Source organism: Bathycoccus prasinos (assembly GCF_002220235.1).
Source record: "Bathycoccus prasinos genomic : Chromosome_2".
Classification (NCBI taxonomy): Eukaryota; Viridiplantae; Chlorophyta; class Mamiellophyceae; order Mamiellales; family Bathycoccaceae; genus Bathycoccus; species Bathycoccus prasinos.
In genome coordinates, this window is record NC_024007.1 from 622,184 (window position 1) to 637,650 (window position 15,467).

General features: G+C 49.3%; 9 protein-coding genes across 9 annotated transcripts; 4 read left to right on the forward strand and 5 right to left on the reverse strand.

Moving 5' to 3' along the window:
* Positions 1 to 162: 162 nt before the first annotated feature.
* Bathy02g03320 (chaperonin GroEL) lies at positions 163 to 2,439 on the forward strand (the record flags this gene model as incomplete). The annotated part of the gene is made up of 2 exons (XM_007514712.1): positions 163 to 192; positions 700 to 2,439. The coding sequence occupies 2 exons, from the start codon at positions 163 to 165 to the stop codon at positions 2,437 to 2,439; spliced, it is 1,770 nt and encodes a 589-aa protein (XP_007514774.1).
* Positions 2,440 to 2,609: 170 nt separating this feature from the next.
* Positions 2,610 to 3,878, reverse strand: Bathy02g03330 (pseudouridine synthase, RluA family; the record flags this gene model as incomplete). The annotated part of the gene is made up of 1 exon (XM_007514979.1): positions 2,610 to 3,878. One exon carries the CDS (start codon positions 3,876 to 3,878, stop codon positions 2,610 to 2,612), a length of 1,269 nt encoding a protein of 422 aa, XP_007515041.1.
* A 67-nt stretch (positions 3,879 to 3,945) lies between these two features.
* On the reverse strand, positions 3,946 to 5,637 carry Bathy02g03340 (glucose-6-phosphate 1-dehydrogenase; the record flags this gene model as incomplete). The annotated part of the gene is made up of 1 exon (XM_007514937.1): positions 3,946 to 5,637. One exon carries the CDS (start codon positions 5,635 to 5,637, stop codon positions 3,946 to 3,948), a length of 1,692 nt encoding a protein of 563 aa, XP_007514999.1.
* Positions 5,638 to 5,875: 238 nt separating this feature from the next.
* Bathy02g03350 (predicted protein) lies at positions 5,876 to 7,756 on the reverse strand (the record flags this gene model as incomplete). Its single annotated transcript, XM_007514593.1, has 1 exon — positions 5,876 to 7,756. One exon carries the CDS (start codon positions 7,754 to 7,756, stop codon positions 5,876 to 5,878), a length of 1,881 nt encoding a protein of 626 aa, XP_007514655.1.
* Positions 7,757 to 8,284: 528 nt separating this feature from the next.
* Positions 8,285 to 9,814, forward strand: Bathy02g03360 (ATP-gated ion channel subunit P2X4; the record flags this gene model as incomplete). The annotated part of the gene is made up of 1 exon (XM_007515009.1): positions 8,285 to 9,814. The coding sequence occupies one exon, from the start codon at positions 8,285 to 8,287 to the stop codon at positions 9,812 to 9,814; it is 1,530 nt and encodes a 509-aa protein (XP_007515071.1).
* Positions 9,815 to 9,891: 77 nt separating this feature from the next.
* Positions 9,892 to 12,531, reverse strand: Bathy02g03370 (translation initiation factor, aIF-2BI family; the record flags this gene model as incomplete). Its single annotated transcript, XM_007514842.1, has 1 exon — positions 9,892 to 12,531. One exon carries the CDS (start codon positions 12,529 to 12,531, stop codon positions 9,892 to 9,894), a length of 2,640 nt encoding a protein of 879 aa, XP_007514904.1.
* Positions 12,532 to 12,664: 133 nt separating this feature from the next.
* On the forward strand, positions 12,665 to 13,423 carry Bathy02g03380 (unknown protein; the record flags this gene model as incomplete). Its single annotated transcript, XM_007514504.1, has 1 exon — positions 12,665 to 13,423. The coding sequence occupies one exon, from the start codon at positions 12,665 to 12,667 to the stop codon at positions 13,421 to 13,423; it is 759 nt and encodes a 252-aa protein (XP_007514566.1).
* A 68-nt stretch (positions 13,424 to 13,491) lies between these two features.
* Bathy02g03390 (enoyl-CoA hydratase) lies at positions 13,492 to 14,382 on the reverse strand (the record flags this gene model as incomplete). The annotated part of the gene is made up of 1 exon (XM_007514713.1): positions 13,492 to 14,382. One exon carries the CDS (start codon positions 14,380 to 14,382, stop codon positions 13,492 to 13,494), a length of 891 nt encoding a protein of 296 aa, XP_007514775.1.
* Positions 14,383 to 14,521: 139 nt separating this feature from the next.
* Bathy02g03400 (predicted protein) lies at positions 14,522 to 15,439 on the forward strand (the record flags this gene model as incomplete). The annotated part of the gene is made up of 1 exon (XM_007514747.1): positions 14,522 to 15,439. One exon carries the CDS (start codon positions 14,522 to 14,524, stop codon positions 15,437 to 15,439), a length of 918 nt encoding a protein of 305 aa, XP_007514809.1.
* Positions 15,440 to 15,467: the final 28 nt, after the last annotated feature.

Below are 15,467 nucleotides of genomic sequence, written 5' to 3' on the forward strand. Positions count from 1 at the left end.
TCTTTCGCGCCTGTTCCTTCCCTCTGACACGTGGGCTTGAAAATCAGACTTCCGACCATCTCAACAAGACAAAAAGAAAAAAAGAGAGAGGCTGCGCAGCCAAAAAAAGCCGCATAAAATTTAGCGTCACACACATACAAAAAACACGCACGAACGTTTAAAATGCAGTCGCTTACGTTTACTAGTCGCACGGTACGTCACTTTTCACGCAATTCTAGTCTCGAAACGTGATGTTCGCGTTCGCGTCGTCTCGCTTTGCGCGTGCAATCGCGCAAATGTAGCTTTTTCGGATTGCTTCTTTTTTTCCGGGTGCCTTGAAATTTGCCCGGCGGCTGGTAAACGGATCGAGTTTTCGGTTTCGCGAAGGATTCAGAGAACACCGAGCGACGTTTTCGCAAACAAACGATATCGGAGGATGCTTTTCTGTCTCTCTTTGGATGGTTGGGGGAGCACGCGTGCTCTTCGCGCGGAAATGGATTTTATCTAAAATTGACGCTCTCCGGGGAGTAAAACCTTAACCTGAGAAGAAAAGAAGGATGTTTCGAAAACAAATCCCCCCGCGTTTTTCTCTTCTTAGAAGCGACGACGATGCTTTTGTCTGTCCTTTCGTGATTTGGTTTACATCGAGCGATCGTAACGCTGACCTCTTTCTCTCTTATATCAACGCGTATGTATTGCATCATCAAACAACAACAACAGGCTTTAGCTGGTTCGACTCGAATGGCTTCGACGTCTTCGCAGACCAAAAAGGTTGTCCGCGGTAGAGGTCAACTTTCGGTCACGAACATGGCCGCGAAAGATTTATACTTCAACGCGCAAGATGGGTTGGCGTTGAAAAAGATGCAAAAAGGGGTCGATAAGCTCTCCCACGTCGTCGGCGTCACCTTAGGTCCGAAAGGGAGAAACGTCGTGTTGGAATCCAAGTTTGGTTCGCCGAAGATTGTCAACGACGGGGTGACCGTGGCGAAGGAAGTTGAATTAGAAGATCCGGTGGAAAACATTGGCGCGAAGTTGGTGAGACAAGCGTCGCAAAAAACGAACGACCAAGCTGGTGACGGTACGACTTCTGCGACTGTATTGTCTGCGGCGATGATTACGGAAGGTATGAAGATTGTCATGGCGGGAACGAACCCGGTCCAATTGACGAGAGGTATGGAAAAGACCGTAACGAGGTTGATTGTTAAATTGAAGGAGTTGTCAAAGGAAGTTGCGGACGAGGAATTGGCGAGCGTTGCTGCGGTTTCTGCTGGGGGTAACTTGGAAGTTGGTGAGATGATTGCCGCGGCAATGGCGAGAGTTGGTCGCAAGGGCGTGATTACGCTCGAAGAAGCGAGATCGGTCGATAACAACCTGATCGTCGTCGAAGGTATGCAATTTGAAAGAGGTTTCATTTCTCCGTACTTCGTCACCGACCAAGAAAGAATGATCTGCGACTACGAGCAATGCAAATTGCTTTTAGTGGACAAGAAAATCTCCTCGGCGAGAGATATGATTAACATTCTCGAAGCGGCGATCAAAGACTCCTTTCCGCTTTTGATCATCGCGGAAGACATTGAACAAGAAGCCATGGCGACCTTGGTCGTGAACAAATTGAGAGGTGCGTTGAAAGTGTGCGCGTTGAAAGCCCCGGGCTTCGGCGAGAGAAAATCGCAGTACTTGGAAGATATTGCCATTTTGACTGGCGGTACTGTTGTCAAGGAAGAGCTCGGCTTATCTTTGGACAAGGTTGGCACGGAAGTTTTGGGTAATGCGGCGAGAGTGACGCTCGGCAAAGAGTCGTGCACAATCGTTGGTGATGGGTCCACAGATTTGGAAGTCAAAGCGAGAGTGAAACAAATTAACCGCTTGATTGAAGTCCAAGAAGCAGAATATGAAAAAGAGAAATTGAGTGAACGTGCGGCGAGACTTTCCGGCGGCGTCGCCATCATCCAGGTTGGCGCGCAAACTGAAACTGAACTCAAGGAGAAAAAGTTGAGAGTTGAAGATGCTTTGAACGCGACGAAAGCCGCGGTCGAGGAAGGCATTGTCATTGGTGGGGGTACAACCTTCTTGAAGCTTGGTCAGTTCGTCGACGGTATCAAGGATGAATTGGACAACGACGAACAGCGATTGGGCGCGGACATCATCAAGAGAGCGTTGTCTTATCCGATGCGATTAGTCGCGTACAACTCTGGCGTCAACGGTTCCGTCACGGTCCAAAAAGTCTTGAGCGAAAATAACCCGGATTACGGTTTCAACGCCGCCACCGGTAAGTTTGAAGACTTGATGAAGTCTGGCATCATCGACCCGACTAAGGTTATCCGATGCTGCTTAGAAAACTCTGTTTCCGTCGCGAAAATCTTCTTGACGTCCGATGTTGTCGTCTGCGAGATTCCGGAAGGCGAAGAAGCGCAGACTGCCGGTGCCGGTGCTCTCGACAACTCCGGTTACGGCATGTAATTCGTTCTCTCCAAGAAAATTCTAGTGAATAAGAGAGAACACGCAGTAGAAAGAGAAAGAGAGAGAGAGAAGATAAAAAACATGACTAGCAGATTTAAATAACTAATAATATCAACTAAATGACTAAATGAAACTAAACAACCTACACATTATCTACCTACCACATCTAGCTAACGCAATCTATCTATTTCGGCTAAAAACGAAGCACTTAAAGGTGCTTCCAACTTTAACATTTTTGAAGCGTCGCTCGGATGCGGCAGCTCGAGCGAACGCGCGTGAAGGAAAAAGGAGGACGATTTTGGTTTCACTACTGTTGAATTCTCGTCTGATTTTCGTATCTTCTTCGGCGTGTATAATGCGTCGTTCACGAGTGGATGTCCGATTGATGACAAATGCACTCTAATCTGGTGCTTCCTTCCCGTTCTCGGCATGACTTCCACGAAACTTGACTCGCCTCTTTCCAATCGTTCTAACACTGCGTATTTTGAATACGCCTCGCGGTTATCCACCGGGAAGTCTATTTCTCCCTCGTCGTCTTCAAAAATCCCACTCGCAATCGCGTTGTACACTTTTTTCGTTTTCCTTCTGTAAAACGCGCTCACTAACTCGCAATGCGTCACATCATTTTTCGCTAAGAGCATCACTCCGCTCGTTAATTTATCCAATCGATGCACCACGCCTCTCGCATCCGCGCCGTTCATCTCGCTCAAAGAAAACGACGGGTCGTCCTTCTTCATCGACATCAAAAAATCCGACACCGACGGCGTCGAGGGATCGCTCGTCGACGGAATCCCGCTCGTTTTACACACAGCAATAACATCCTCGTCTTCGTACACCACGCCCATGGGAAGCAACCCGTCTCGCTCGTATTTATTCGCGTTGATCTTCTTCCTCGCGACTTTCTTGTTCGGGCGTTTGATCAGGTGCCGAGATTTCTGTTCAAAAACGAACCGCTCGACGTCTGCGATATCCTCCCTAGTTTGACGTAACGCCGAAGTGACTAAAGACACCGACACTACATCCACGTCCACGCGCGGAAACTCCTCTCGCCAAATCGAAAACATCTTTTCAACTTCCTCGAATCTTCCGTTTTCCACGAGTGCGGAGAGCGCGATGTTGAACGAACTCTTAGCTTTTCCCATGTTGCGCAGTTTCGGTTCGTTCTTCATCTTCCTCCCGAACGCGTCCGGGTTGTGTCTCGCGATGAGTTTTGCAAAGTCTCGCGCGGAGAGTGTTTTCGCGCACGCGAAAAGGCGAACGTCGTCGTCGTCGGAGACGAACGTTTGCGCAAAGACGCGCTCTTCGAGAGAAGCATCGTCGACAGAAGAAGACGCTTTGTGCATCATCATTCGCTTCATAAAGAAGCATCCTCCATCGCGGTAGGTGTGCTTCGAGAAGACGCGGAGAGAACGCGAGCAAAGCGCTCCGTGCGTCAACATTTGCGCGTCGAAAGTCTGACGTTATTTTGGTAAGTTCGTTACAAAAAATGTTTCATTCAACTAAAAACTAATACTCTTGACTGTTCAATCCGTGCTTCTCCCAGGTGATGTCTCTCCCGATGACATTGGTTTGATGCCCGACTCTTTCTCTGAGCGCGTTCGCTTCGTACGGTCCTACGGAACCGTACGGGTACGGGTACGGTTTCATTCCACCGGCGTCGATGTATTTCAGAAGCGGCGTGAAAATGGTCCAAGCGGCGACGAGTTCGTCTCTTCGGACGAAATGTTGCTGGTCGCCGTTGATGCAGTCTAAAATCAAGCGCTCGTACGCCTCTGGGATGGCGACGCGTTGGTAACGCGTGGTGTATAAGAGTTCCAACTCGCTTTGCGCTAAATTCATATCTAATCCGGGTTCTTTAACGGTCATTTTCATAAAAATAGTCGGGTCCGGCTGTAAACGAACGACGAATTCGTTCCGGGCTTGTTTGCCTTGGACGCGTCGGCTTTCGAATAAATCGCCCGGGACGTCTTTGAATTGCACGCGAATTTCACATTTTGCTTCGTTCAACGCCTTACCGGCTTTAATAATAAACGGAACGCCATCCCAACGTTCGTTTTTGACGTACATGACGCACGTACAAAACGTCGGCGCCATGGAATTTTCGGGCACGCCCGGATCGTCCACGTACGCCGGTTGCCCGTGAGGCCCGGTTGAATATTGACCGACGACCACGTTATCCGTCGATACTGGAGCAATGCACCTTAACACCTTCAACTTCTCGTCCCGAATATCGTCCGGAGACAGCGAACACGGTTTCTCCATCGCCACTAAACACATGATTTGTAACAAGTGATTTTGAATCACGTCGCGTATGATGCCGTAGTCGTCGAAATATCCGCCTCTCCCTTCCGTCCCGAACGGTTCTTTAAATATAATTTGAACGTTCGCAATATTATCTCGATTCCACAAGGGCGAAATAAACCGATTCGCGAATCTCATGACGACTAAATTTTGCACCAACTCCTTCCCTAAGTAATGGTCGATTCTATACAACTGCTCCTCGCTAAACAACGCCGATAAGCTTTGGTTCAACTTTTCGCTACTCTCTAAATCCTTCCCGAACGGTTTCTCCACGACCACTCTCGTCCAGCTTCCTTTCGTGCTCGACATCGCGCTCGCTTTGATTTCCGCGCACACGGACGGATACACCACCGGAGGTAACGCTAAATAAAAAATCCTATTCCCGACCACTCGCTTATACTTCTTATTCTCCGCCGCGGAAGTCGATGGAGTAATAAACGCATTCTCCTTCCAATTCACCTCCACTTCTCTCTCCAACTGTTCGATGACTTCATTCAGACCAGAAAAACACGGCGGACCTTCCTCTATCGACGAATACTCGCCCTGCACATAATCGCAAATCGATAAAAAGTGTTCAATTTTTTCATTCGACGAGTCTTTCAAAAACAGACGGATTTTGCCTTTGAACTCATCCAGTTCAAGTTTCGATCGCGCGTAACCCAATATTTTCGTATTAAACGGCACGTGACCGGCTTTCCACAAAGAAAACAACGCCGGGTACGTTTTCTTCCTCGCTAAATCGCCAGAGGCTCCCAAGACGGTGATGGTGAGGCATTGCGGGTAGCCTTTTAACTTCGCAGACGAAGGCGTTCCCGAAGGATTATTCTTCGCGGAAAAGGAGGAGGAAGAAGGCGAAGAGGTGTTGTTCGGTGGGTCGATCGTGAGGTCCGGTTTCATGTTCAGTCAGTGCTGAAGATTCTCTCTTCTTAATCACTCTTTGAATATCGATGGCTACTAAATAACGAAGACGTTCTTGTTTTATGCAAAGAGAGAGGAGTAAGTTGTAGAAAGTGTGAAGAGTTCGTTTAACAAAACAAAAACAAGAAGAGAAAAGATGTCGAGTAGATGCAGTTTAAAAGTACGGTATTTTAGATAATGTATATTGAAACTGTTATATGTTAATAGTACCACAAGATTAATCGACGGAGAACTTCGCGTCTAAATCTTTATCGCCACCTTTTGGTCGGCCGCCTCGCGCCGGCGTCGCGCCGCTCTTCTTCGTTTCTTTCAACTCCGTGGGTCTAAATCCAGGCTTGAACTGGCCTCTTCCCGTGGCAGCGTCTCGAACGGTCGCGGCTAAACTCTTCATTTCGACGATGTTCTCGGCGACTTTACCGGTGCCACCGCCCCCAAGTTTAGAGGAGTCGAGAGGGGATGCGGAAGAGGACGGACCGGACGCCAAGCGTTGGTTTTCGATGTCGCTCGCGCCGCCCGGCTTTTGGTACCCGGGGACTTTGGTCGCGTCGTGGGTGATTATCATACCGATCGAACTGAAAATAGCGAGCCAAATAACGCTGGCTACAATCGCCCCTAACGCTGCGGCTTGTTTGAAATGTGCGGAGGCAAACGCGGCGGCGGAACCAGTGGTCACCGCCGGTCCGATGTACGCGTGTTGCAACGCGTGCCAATGCAAACGCATGGACTCAAACGTATCGTCTGCGCCTTCCGCCGCCTTCCTCGCCGCGACGACTACGAAAATACCACACGGAACCGAAATGAGCAAGTGCAACGCCAGTAAGCGTCGATCGTGCTTCAACGTTCCGTAAATCCCCGCCGCCGAGGCAATGACTACAAACACGGCTGCGCCTCCCAACGTCTTCGCCGCGTGTTTCCCCGCGATGGGATGTTCCGCGCCTTCCTTCGTAGACAGAAAATCCACGTCAGATGTCTCCACCGCGGCGTAATCCGCCACTTGAAACTTAATCCAATCCACAAAGTCTGTGGACACTCTCCCTTCCGTGTGGTTCACCCCAGTCAACGCCAATCGACACGACACGTCGTGTTGAATTTCGCTGATTTTATTCAATCTCGCGTACTCCACCCACACGCCGTCGGCGTACCACTTACCAACCGGTGCCGGAGGTGAATCAAACTCCGGTGCTGGCGGTTCAATCTCCCCCGGCGCTAGCGGCGCGGGCGGTGGCGAATCGTACAACACCGGTGGTAAGAAAATATCTTCCGGGTACTGCTCCAAAGTCTCCTTCAACGTAATCGCTCTCCACGGGTCCACGCCGTACTCGTGCACGAACCTCGTGTTCAAATCCACCGCGATCGCATCATTCACCCGGTACGTCGACTTCGCCACCGTAAACGACAAAACCGCCAAAACTATGCCAAAAATCCACCCGGCGACGTTCGAAAAACCACCCATTCTTCTCGCCGTATACCTCACCCCCATAATAAAGCTCGCGCTAAACATCGCGATTAAAATAAACACCACGCTCGCCTTCGAGCTATCGTCCACGTGGTTAATCCACGTGATAGCATCGATCGTCGTCAAATTCTTCGCGTTGTCGATCTGCGCCAACGTGGAGATGTTGAAAAACTCAATCTCGTCGCCTTGTCTCGTCACGCCTTCGTCGATGTTCACCTCTTCGCCGTTGAAATACGACTCAACCATCGCCGGCGCGTTCTGTCGGTAAATCTCCAACACGCAAATCGCATACACAAACCCAATCAACGCGAAAAACGTCCACCCGTGATACAAAATAAGCATCAACTTATTCCTGGTATACACCCCGGCTAAACCGTACACGCTCGTAATCAACAATAAAGCGCCTAATACCGTCGCCGCTCTCGCCGGGTCGTCAAACACCGTCGCCTCGTAATCGGACCCTTCGAAAATTTTGTTCAACAAAACCGCTTTTTGTCCACTCCTCGTCCCGTACGCGACTAAAGCGATCCCCGAGCACACGGTCGCGATGTTCGCGCACAGGAGTAAAACGACCGCTAAGAGCATTTCGCGGGTTAAGCCCGGGTGTTCCGGTGCCGCCGTCGGTTGGATCCTCACCGCCATCGTGCTTTTTTAATTCTCTCTCTCTCTCTCAAAAGAAAAAGTACGACGACTCTAAAACGGAGCAAAAGTACTCGACTCAAAAGCGCGACTGACTCCTCGGTGCGTTTCTTATCACGTGTCTGCGTATAGAATTCGCAACTTTAGGTGACGGTATCTGTATTCGTGCGTTAGGTGTTTAATAAAGAGTAGTATTCTGTGACGATTATGAGAAAAGAAAGAATTGCGTAAGTTGATCTCGAAAAATTGTTCTTCGGAGAAAAGACTGCTCAAAAAAAGAGAAAGGCAACCAATTAATTTCTGGTGAAAAAGAGCACTCACGCACGATCAAAGCGGACAGAACGAAGGTCTCTCCGGTCTCTCGCGTTTGTACATTTTTTCGAAGGCGAGAGGAGCAAAACGAGTGCAAATTTTGTAACACGAAACCACGAGACGAGAGGGAAAAGTCTCGATTCGTAGTCACACACACACACATATAAACACACACGCACTTACGCGCGCGCAACACGCGCACTCATTCCGAGTGGCAAAATGGACTCCTTGGGCCAATACACGACGCCGAAGCAAGTTTTGATCAAATCGAAATCGCTCGGCGTTTTGTACTATTTCCTCGTGCTCTTGATTTCATTCTACATCGTCGGGTTCTTGTTGTATAAAGAAAACGGGTACCAAAAATCCGTCCCGGCGGAAGGTGTTTTAGCGATTAAAGTGAAAGGAACAGCCGCGACGAACGAGACGGAAACTGGCGAGAAGAGGGTGTACGATGCGAACGATTTGGTGCAGTATTCGTCGGATGGCGTTTTTGTGGCCACGAGGCTGGTGAAGACGATGCAGGCGAAAGGAACGTGCTTAGGCGTCTCGAAAGACGAAGTGTGCTCGAAAGGGAAGAACACGTGCGTGAAAGGGTCGTACAGTCGAAACGGAAGGCAAACTGGGAAGTGCTTGCCGAGTACCAGCGATCCGAACAGCGCACACTTTTGCGAGATTAAAGGGTGGTGTCCGCCCGAGGCGGAGGAGGACGACGACGTGTTGCCGTTGGAAAACGTGGGCAATTTTACCGTGTTTATACGCATGAACGTGAAATTTCCTGGAATGTATAACGAGAACGGGGAGGAGATGCGATGGGATAACGCGAATGGGACCGAACCTCGGATGGGTTGGAATTTGTTCTCGTTGGAGAACATTACGCAGACGGACGATAAGAATTTTACCGAGATTAGTACGTACGGATCAGATCAAATGTTGAACGTGTATTTTGATTGTAACTTAGACGAAGGCGTGAAAGTGCCAAAGCCGCAAAGCGTGTTGAATGGTGATAACGAAACGTTGGCGACGGTGGCGATCGAGGAAGGTGGCGTGCAGACTTGCTCGCCGGAGATTCCGTTTGTTATTGATCGCGTAGATAACCCGCTGGCTGAACTCTCGAGTGGATACAACACGCGCTGGATATCCGCCGTGAATCACTTTACGACGCCGAACGCGAAGCTGACGAATATGACGAACATGTTTCCCCTGAACCCGCCGTATAACTGTCGATTTGATACGAAAAATCCAGAAACGCGATTGTTGACAAAAGCTTACGGCCCGAGATTGCGCATCCAATTTTCCGGCGTCGGGAGACGATTCGACGTCGTCATGTTGACGCAAACGATCGGTGCTGGCATAGCTTTGTTAGGGATTGCGGTTGTTATCACGGATGCCTTTGCAAAGTACATTCCTGGGTTTAAGAAGCAATCGTACGACGTGTGGAAATTTGAAGAGCACGTGGACGAGGAGGGTGATTTGCTGAAATCGTATTTCGGGGGCGACTCAAAATTCAATAGTCAACAACAACAACAGCAACAACAACAACCAGCACAGCAGCAAAAGATTTCGTATCGGCATAGCAGTAGTAGTAGTAGTAGTAAGTCGCAGCAACAACACCCGAGTATTCCCGGGTACGGAGCAACGACGACGACGATAACGACTTTACCAGCAACGGCGGCGCAACCGTTGGAAGAGAAAGCTCCGAAGAAAACAGGGGGGCTCTTCCGTTCGCGAAGCCTCCTGAGAAAGAGTTGATTGAGTATTAGGTGTTGTTTAACGCATACATCTCTGTATTTATAACAAGTATAGAAAAAAGAAAGGAAAAAAAGAAACTACGCGCCATCCGTATTCATGTGGAAATAGAGCGATTTCGTTTCCTCGGAATCGTTCGCCTCGTTCTCAATCTCCGTCGCCGTTGGTACCGGTTGATTTCTGCCATATTCCCAATTCATGCTCAATCGAACGGACGTCTTGCACGAATACTTGCCCTTCAAAAGTCGCATGCCCATCTCAAGTGCGGCTCGTTCACACTTAGCTTTCAGTTCCAGATTTTGTATACCTTCCATGTCCGCGACGTGTGCTATTCCGATGATGCGTCGAATAATCTTCGCACCCGCGAAACGGTGCGCGTCGTAAATAACTCTACTGATGAACTCCAACTGCGATTGTTGAAAGTGTTTCTCATCCGGCGAATTGAACGATTGGGATGGACGGTTGAGATGTGCGGAAAACACGGAAGGATGCGAGAGACCGCCAAAGTCTTTCTGTCTGCCGTTTGTGCGCCACAATCTGCTAAAGTCGGACACGAACCGAATCAAAACGTCTTTGATCATGCACTGCAAATATTTTTTGTGATTCTCCGAATGTCCTAAACCGTCAGAGGCGTAGTAGGCTAAGTATAAATTTGCGATGAACGCGCCAATATCAAACGCCATAGGCCCGTAAAACGCGAACTCGTGGTCGATGACGTACGTGCTCCTCTCTCCACACATGATACTCCCCGTGTGCAAATCTCCATGCAGGAGCGCTTCGCATTCGTTTATGAATTTCGCTTTGAGTTCGGTAATGGCTACTTTAAGTTCGCCATCGCTTTGTATTTCTCTTACGATATCGTTGAGTTCGTGCGTCCACTTGTTGTTTTCGAAAACGCCGTATGGTTCAGTGAAGATAACTTGCTCGGTGAGCGCGCACATGGCTTCGTTACCGCCAAACGCGATTCGATTCTCGCGGAACTTTTTCGCGCCGAGGCATACGGAGCTCGATTTGAACAACGTCTCCGCTAAGTACTTGCCGACGTGTTCAGCCATTCTCACGTACGTTTTACCTTCGCATAATCCAACTCGTGCGATTTTGTTCGGCGGCTCGATGTATCGCATCGCAATCGTCGACATTTTCGAGTCGTATAAATACACCTCCGGTACGTGCTCGGGACAGAAACCATGCGCCGCGATGAGCGCTTCGGCCTCATATCGCACGCGTTCTTGCGTCAACGGCCACGATTCGCCCACACATCTCACGTATGGTAACCCTTGTTTTAGAACGATGGCTGCATTCGTTTTTTTGTTCATTATTATGTACACAAAATTGATATTCCCGTCGCCAACCTCCTTTGAGACCCAGTCCTCTTTGCTCGCCTTGCCGCCGATGGGAGCGCACACTTTGGGGTAGTACGCGACGTAATCGAGAACAGTACTCAAATTCAACGCGTAAAAACCGTCAACATCAACAGCCGAATCGTCCTTTTCTTTACTCGCATCCATCTCGTCCACCTTCTTTTTCTTTTTCATCGTACCGTCCATGGCCTCAATCTCTTCCACGTGCCTCCCGATATCAAACGCCGCGCCGGTTTGATCCTTCTCGCCTCTTTTATTTTTATACAAACACGTTCGTTCAGTCACGATACCTTCAATCAACCACGCTGGTGTGATGTCAAACGCCGGGTTCCACACGTTTATTCCTTCCGCGGCTACTCGTTCGCCTTTGAACACGCACACCTCCTCCCCCGGCCTTTCTTCGATTTCAATCAACATCCCGCACTTGGTGGACACGTCCAAAGTCGTCGACGGCGCGGCAACGAAGAACGGCACGTCGTGATGTTTCGCCAAAACCGCCAAAGAATACGTCCCAATCTTATTTGCCGTATCTCCGTTCTTTGCTACGCGATCCGCGCCAACGATGATAGCGTCCACCTCGTCCTTCTGCATCAAAAACGCCGCCATGTTGTCGCAGATCAACGTTCCGGGTATATTTTCATACACCAACTCGTACGCCGTCAATCGACTCCCTTGATTATACGGCCTCGTTTCCACCGCATAGCACATCTCCAACCGTCCTTGTTCGTGTAAAGTTCTGACTACCCCGAGCGCGGTCCCGTACCCCGCCGTCGCTAACGAACCGGTGTTGCAACACGTCAACACCTTCAATTTTTTCTTATTACAACACGCTTTCAGCAACGCTTTCGCGCCAATCTCTCCAATCGCTTTGTTGTGTCGAATGTCCGTTTCCAGCATATCTTCGCACCATCGAACAATCATCTCTCTTTTGTTTCCTTTTTCCCCGTTTTCGTCGCCGGAGTTGTTCAGTTCTTCGTGCTCGATCTCTTCGCAATACTTTATGAGAGATTTCACCATGTTCCCCAAGTTCACCGCCGTCGGTCGACTTTTCAACAAATACTCCGCTTTTGTCTTCACGAATTGAAACAACGCCGCATCACCATCCGCAAAACTTGTCTGCTCTAACTCCACCGCAATCGAGAGCGCGGCTGTAATCGCAATCGCCGGCGCTCCGCGGACGTTCATGTTCTTGATGAGCTCGAAACATTTGGAACAGTTTTCCACGGGGAGATGTTCCGTTTTGGATGGCAGTTGAATTTGGTCCAAGACGAATAAAGAACCTCGCGTGTATTTGATGGATTCTAATACCAATTGATTACCACCACCAACACCACCGCTGCTTGCTTTTGTTGTCGTCATTTTCGTGCTTCTCAGCCTTCTTTAACTTCTTTAACTTCTTCTTTGTGATGAATTTAATGAAGATCTGACGAACTTTTCCCCAGAGTGAAAAGAGAGACGACGACGCTCTGATAATACATATGCCAGCAAACACATGGGAAACGCTTTATTCTCGTCTTTGACGACGGTGGCATCATCGCCATCGTCATTTATATCATCTCCTGTTAAAGATGGTAGTACTAGCGATGGGTACGAACAAAAGTACCAGCGTCTCGTTCTCTCCTTGAAGAGAAACCAAAACCGTTTATTCCTCTCCGGAGAAGTCGCGAGAGTGAACGAGGTGACGAGAAACGGACGGGTTTTCACGCGCAATGCGATGGCGAAAGCAATGGAAGCGGTAAAGTTGCCAATGTTTGGACGGTTGGAGCATCCGGAGTGCGACGCGAGCGACGCGGAGTCCGTGGAGAGGTACAGGAGGAGATTTAGGTGTGTTGCGTGTTCGAAGCCAAACGGGGCGAACGAGACGCCGGCGATGACGGATGCGGTGAGTTTGGACGGCATCATGGACCACCAAACCTCGCACGTCGTGCACGATTTGTATTTTAACGGCAGCGCTGTCGTAGTTGTGGTGGAAGTGTTAGAGTGTACGGAAGCGGGAAGGAAAGTGAGAGAGGTGTACGAGAAGGCGGGCGGTCTCGTCGGCGCTTCGATGAGAGCGTGGGGGAGTTCGACGGAGGCCGCGTTAGATGTCGATTCGGGAGGTATAGATGATGGTGGCGCGAGCGGTGGTAATGCGAAGAATATTCGAGCGGTGTGCGAGGAGGGTTTCGAACTCATCACGATTGATTTAGTCGCCAATCCGTCGCACACGTTGGCGTATTTACAACCGCACTTGGGGAACTTGGTAAAATAGGGGATTAGTGATTAGGAGAGCGCGCTGCTCGAGCGAGCGGCATTTAAATAGTAGGACTCATCGTATTTTTACAAACGGCTGTACACGGGTTTTCTCTTCTCGAACCGCGCGTTCATGCTTTCCTTCAAATCGTCCGAAATCAACTGCGCCGCGTTTTTCAAAGCTACGTATTCTAATCCTTTCTCGACGCTTTCAGAGTCTCGAGAGTTTAACAAAGAACGTTTCGTCCCTTGAATAGCTAACGGCGATAAACTCGCCATTCTTTTCGCAACCTCTACACACGCACGTTCTAATTCCTCAGCATCGCTATAGCATTTGGAAACTAACCCAATCTTTTCTGCCTCGTCGCTTTTCACCGTCCTCGCGGTCAGCGCGAGCTCCGTCGCCCTTCCTTGCCCGACGATGCTCGGTAGCCTCTGCAAGGAGCCTATATCAGCGACGATGCCTAACTCAACCTCCTTCACGCTAAAAAAAGCCGTCCGGTCGCACATTCGTATGTCACACGCTGCCGCTATATCCAACCCACCCCCAACGCACGCGCCTTTGATCATGCACACCACCGGTTTCCGGCATCTCTCCACGCTCGATACGCTCGCTTGCAACCGCTTTATGTGCCTCAGCAAATACTCATTACGTCTCCCCAAATCGCGTTCGTTCTCTACATCTCCGAGCGTTTCAAACAAGGATTCTTTACTCGACACGTCTATCCCGGCGCAGAAATGTTTCCCTTCCCCGGTGAGCACGATCGCGTTTACTTCTTCATCCTCGGAAAGCGCGTCAAATACGACAGGTATCTCTCGCCACATTTGCGCGTTGATCGCGTTCAAATACCTGGGTCGGTTTAAAGAGACCACGGCGATTTTCGATTCGCGATCGCATCGAACCGCGACGGTTTCGCATCGATAACACTGGTTGTTGTTGTTTACTTTTGATGTTGTTGTTGTTGTTTGTGTCTGCATATCGTTATTACATGTATGCGAATACTCCTCAAACAAGTGGCAGTAAAAGTTGACAAAACCACACAAAAACGCCTTTTGGGAAAAAGAGAAGAAAAAGAACGTTGACTTTAGAAGAAGAAGAATAAGAATGGGGAAAAAGATGTCCGGCGCGCAGAAGAGGAAGAAGAAGAGGGAGAAAGAAGAGCTCGCCGCGGAAATGGAGCGGTTGAAGCTCGGACCGACGCCGCTTTGGACGGGATTGGTGTTGCATCACAAGGATATTTTTGTATCGCATGTGCTTCCGAAATTGAATAGGACAGATCGGTTTTTCTTTAAGAAGGTGAATAGAGAGAGTTGGGGTGTGCTTGCGTACGCCGGGGTAAACGTATCGAAATTAAATTGGGGTATTTACGAATGTTCATCCATTTCGACGTTGGAGTGGGCGTGGGCGTGGAATTATACGAGATGGGGACAGAAAAATAAAAGTGGAAGAGTGATGGATCAAGCCTGGTTTTGCTCGGTAGTTGCTGGAACGAACAAACTCGAGTTTCTCAAGTGGGCGAGAGAAGTGAAACAGTGCGAGTGGGATGAAAGGACGATTACTGTGGCAGCATGTTATGGTAATCTCGAGATGTTGAAGTACTGCTTCTCTAACGATTGCCCGTATGATGAAGAACAGGCGTGTGGACTAGCAGCTGATAGAGGACACCTCGACTGTCTTCGATTTCTTTTCGACAAAGTAAAACCTTCGCGAAGGACGGAGAAAAACGCAGCATTACTGGCAGCAAGCGATGGTCACATGCACATCTTGAGATATTTTGTTGAAGAAAGAAAGATATCTGATAAGGCAACGATCCTCTGTGTGGCAACCGCTGCAAGGGATGGCCAACTCGATTGTATCAAATACTTAGTCGAAGAGGCGAAAGCGCCTCTTAACGACTGGGAAGACATCGCTTTCGCTCGGTACTACGAGCAACCCGAGTGCGAAAACTACATGCTCGAAAAAGGGTGCCCGGAACCAACGGACGAAGAATACGCTGAATTTGTCGAAAATCGGCAACGAGATTCCGAGGATTAGAACAGCGGCGAATGACAACAACAACAAC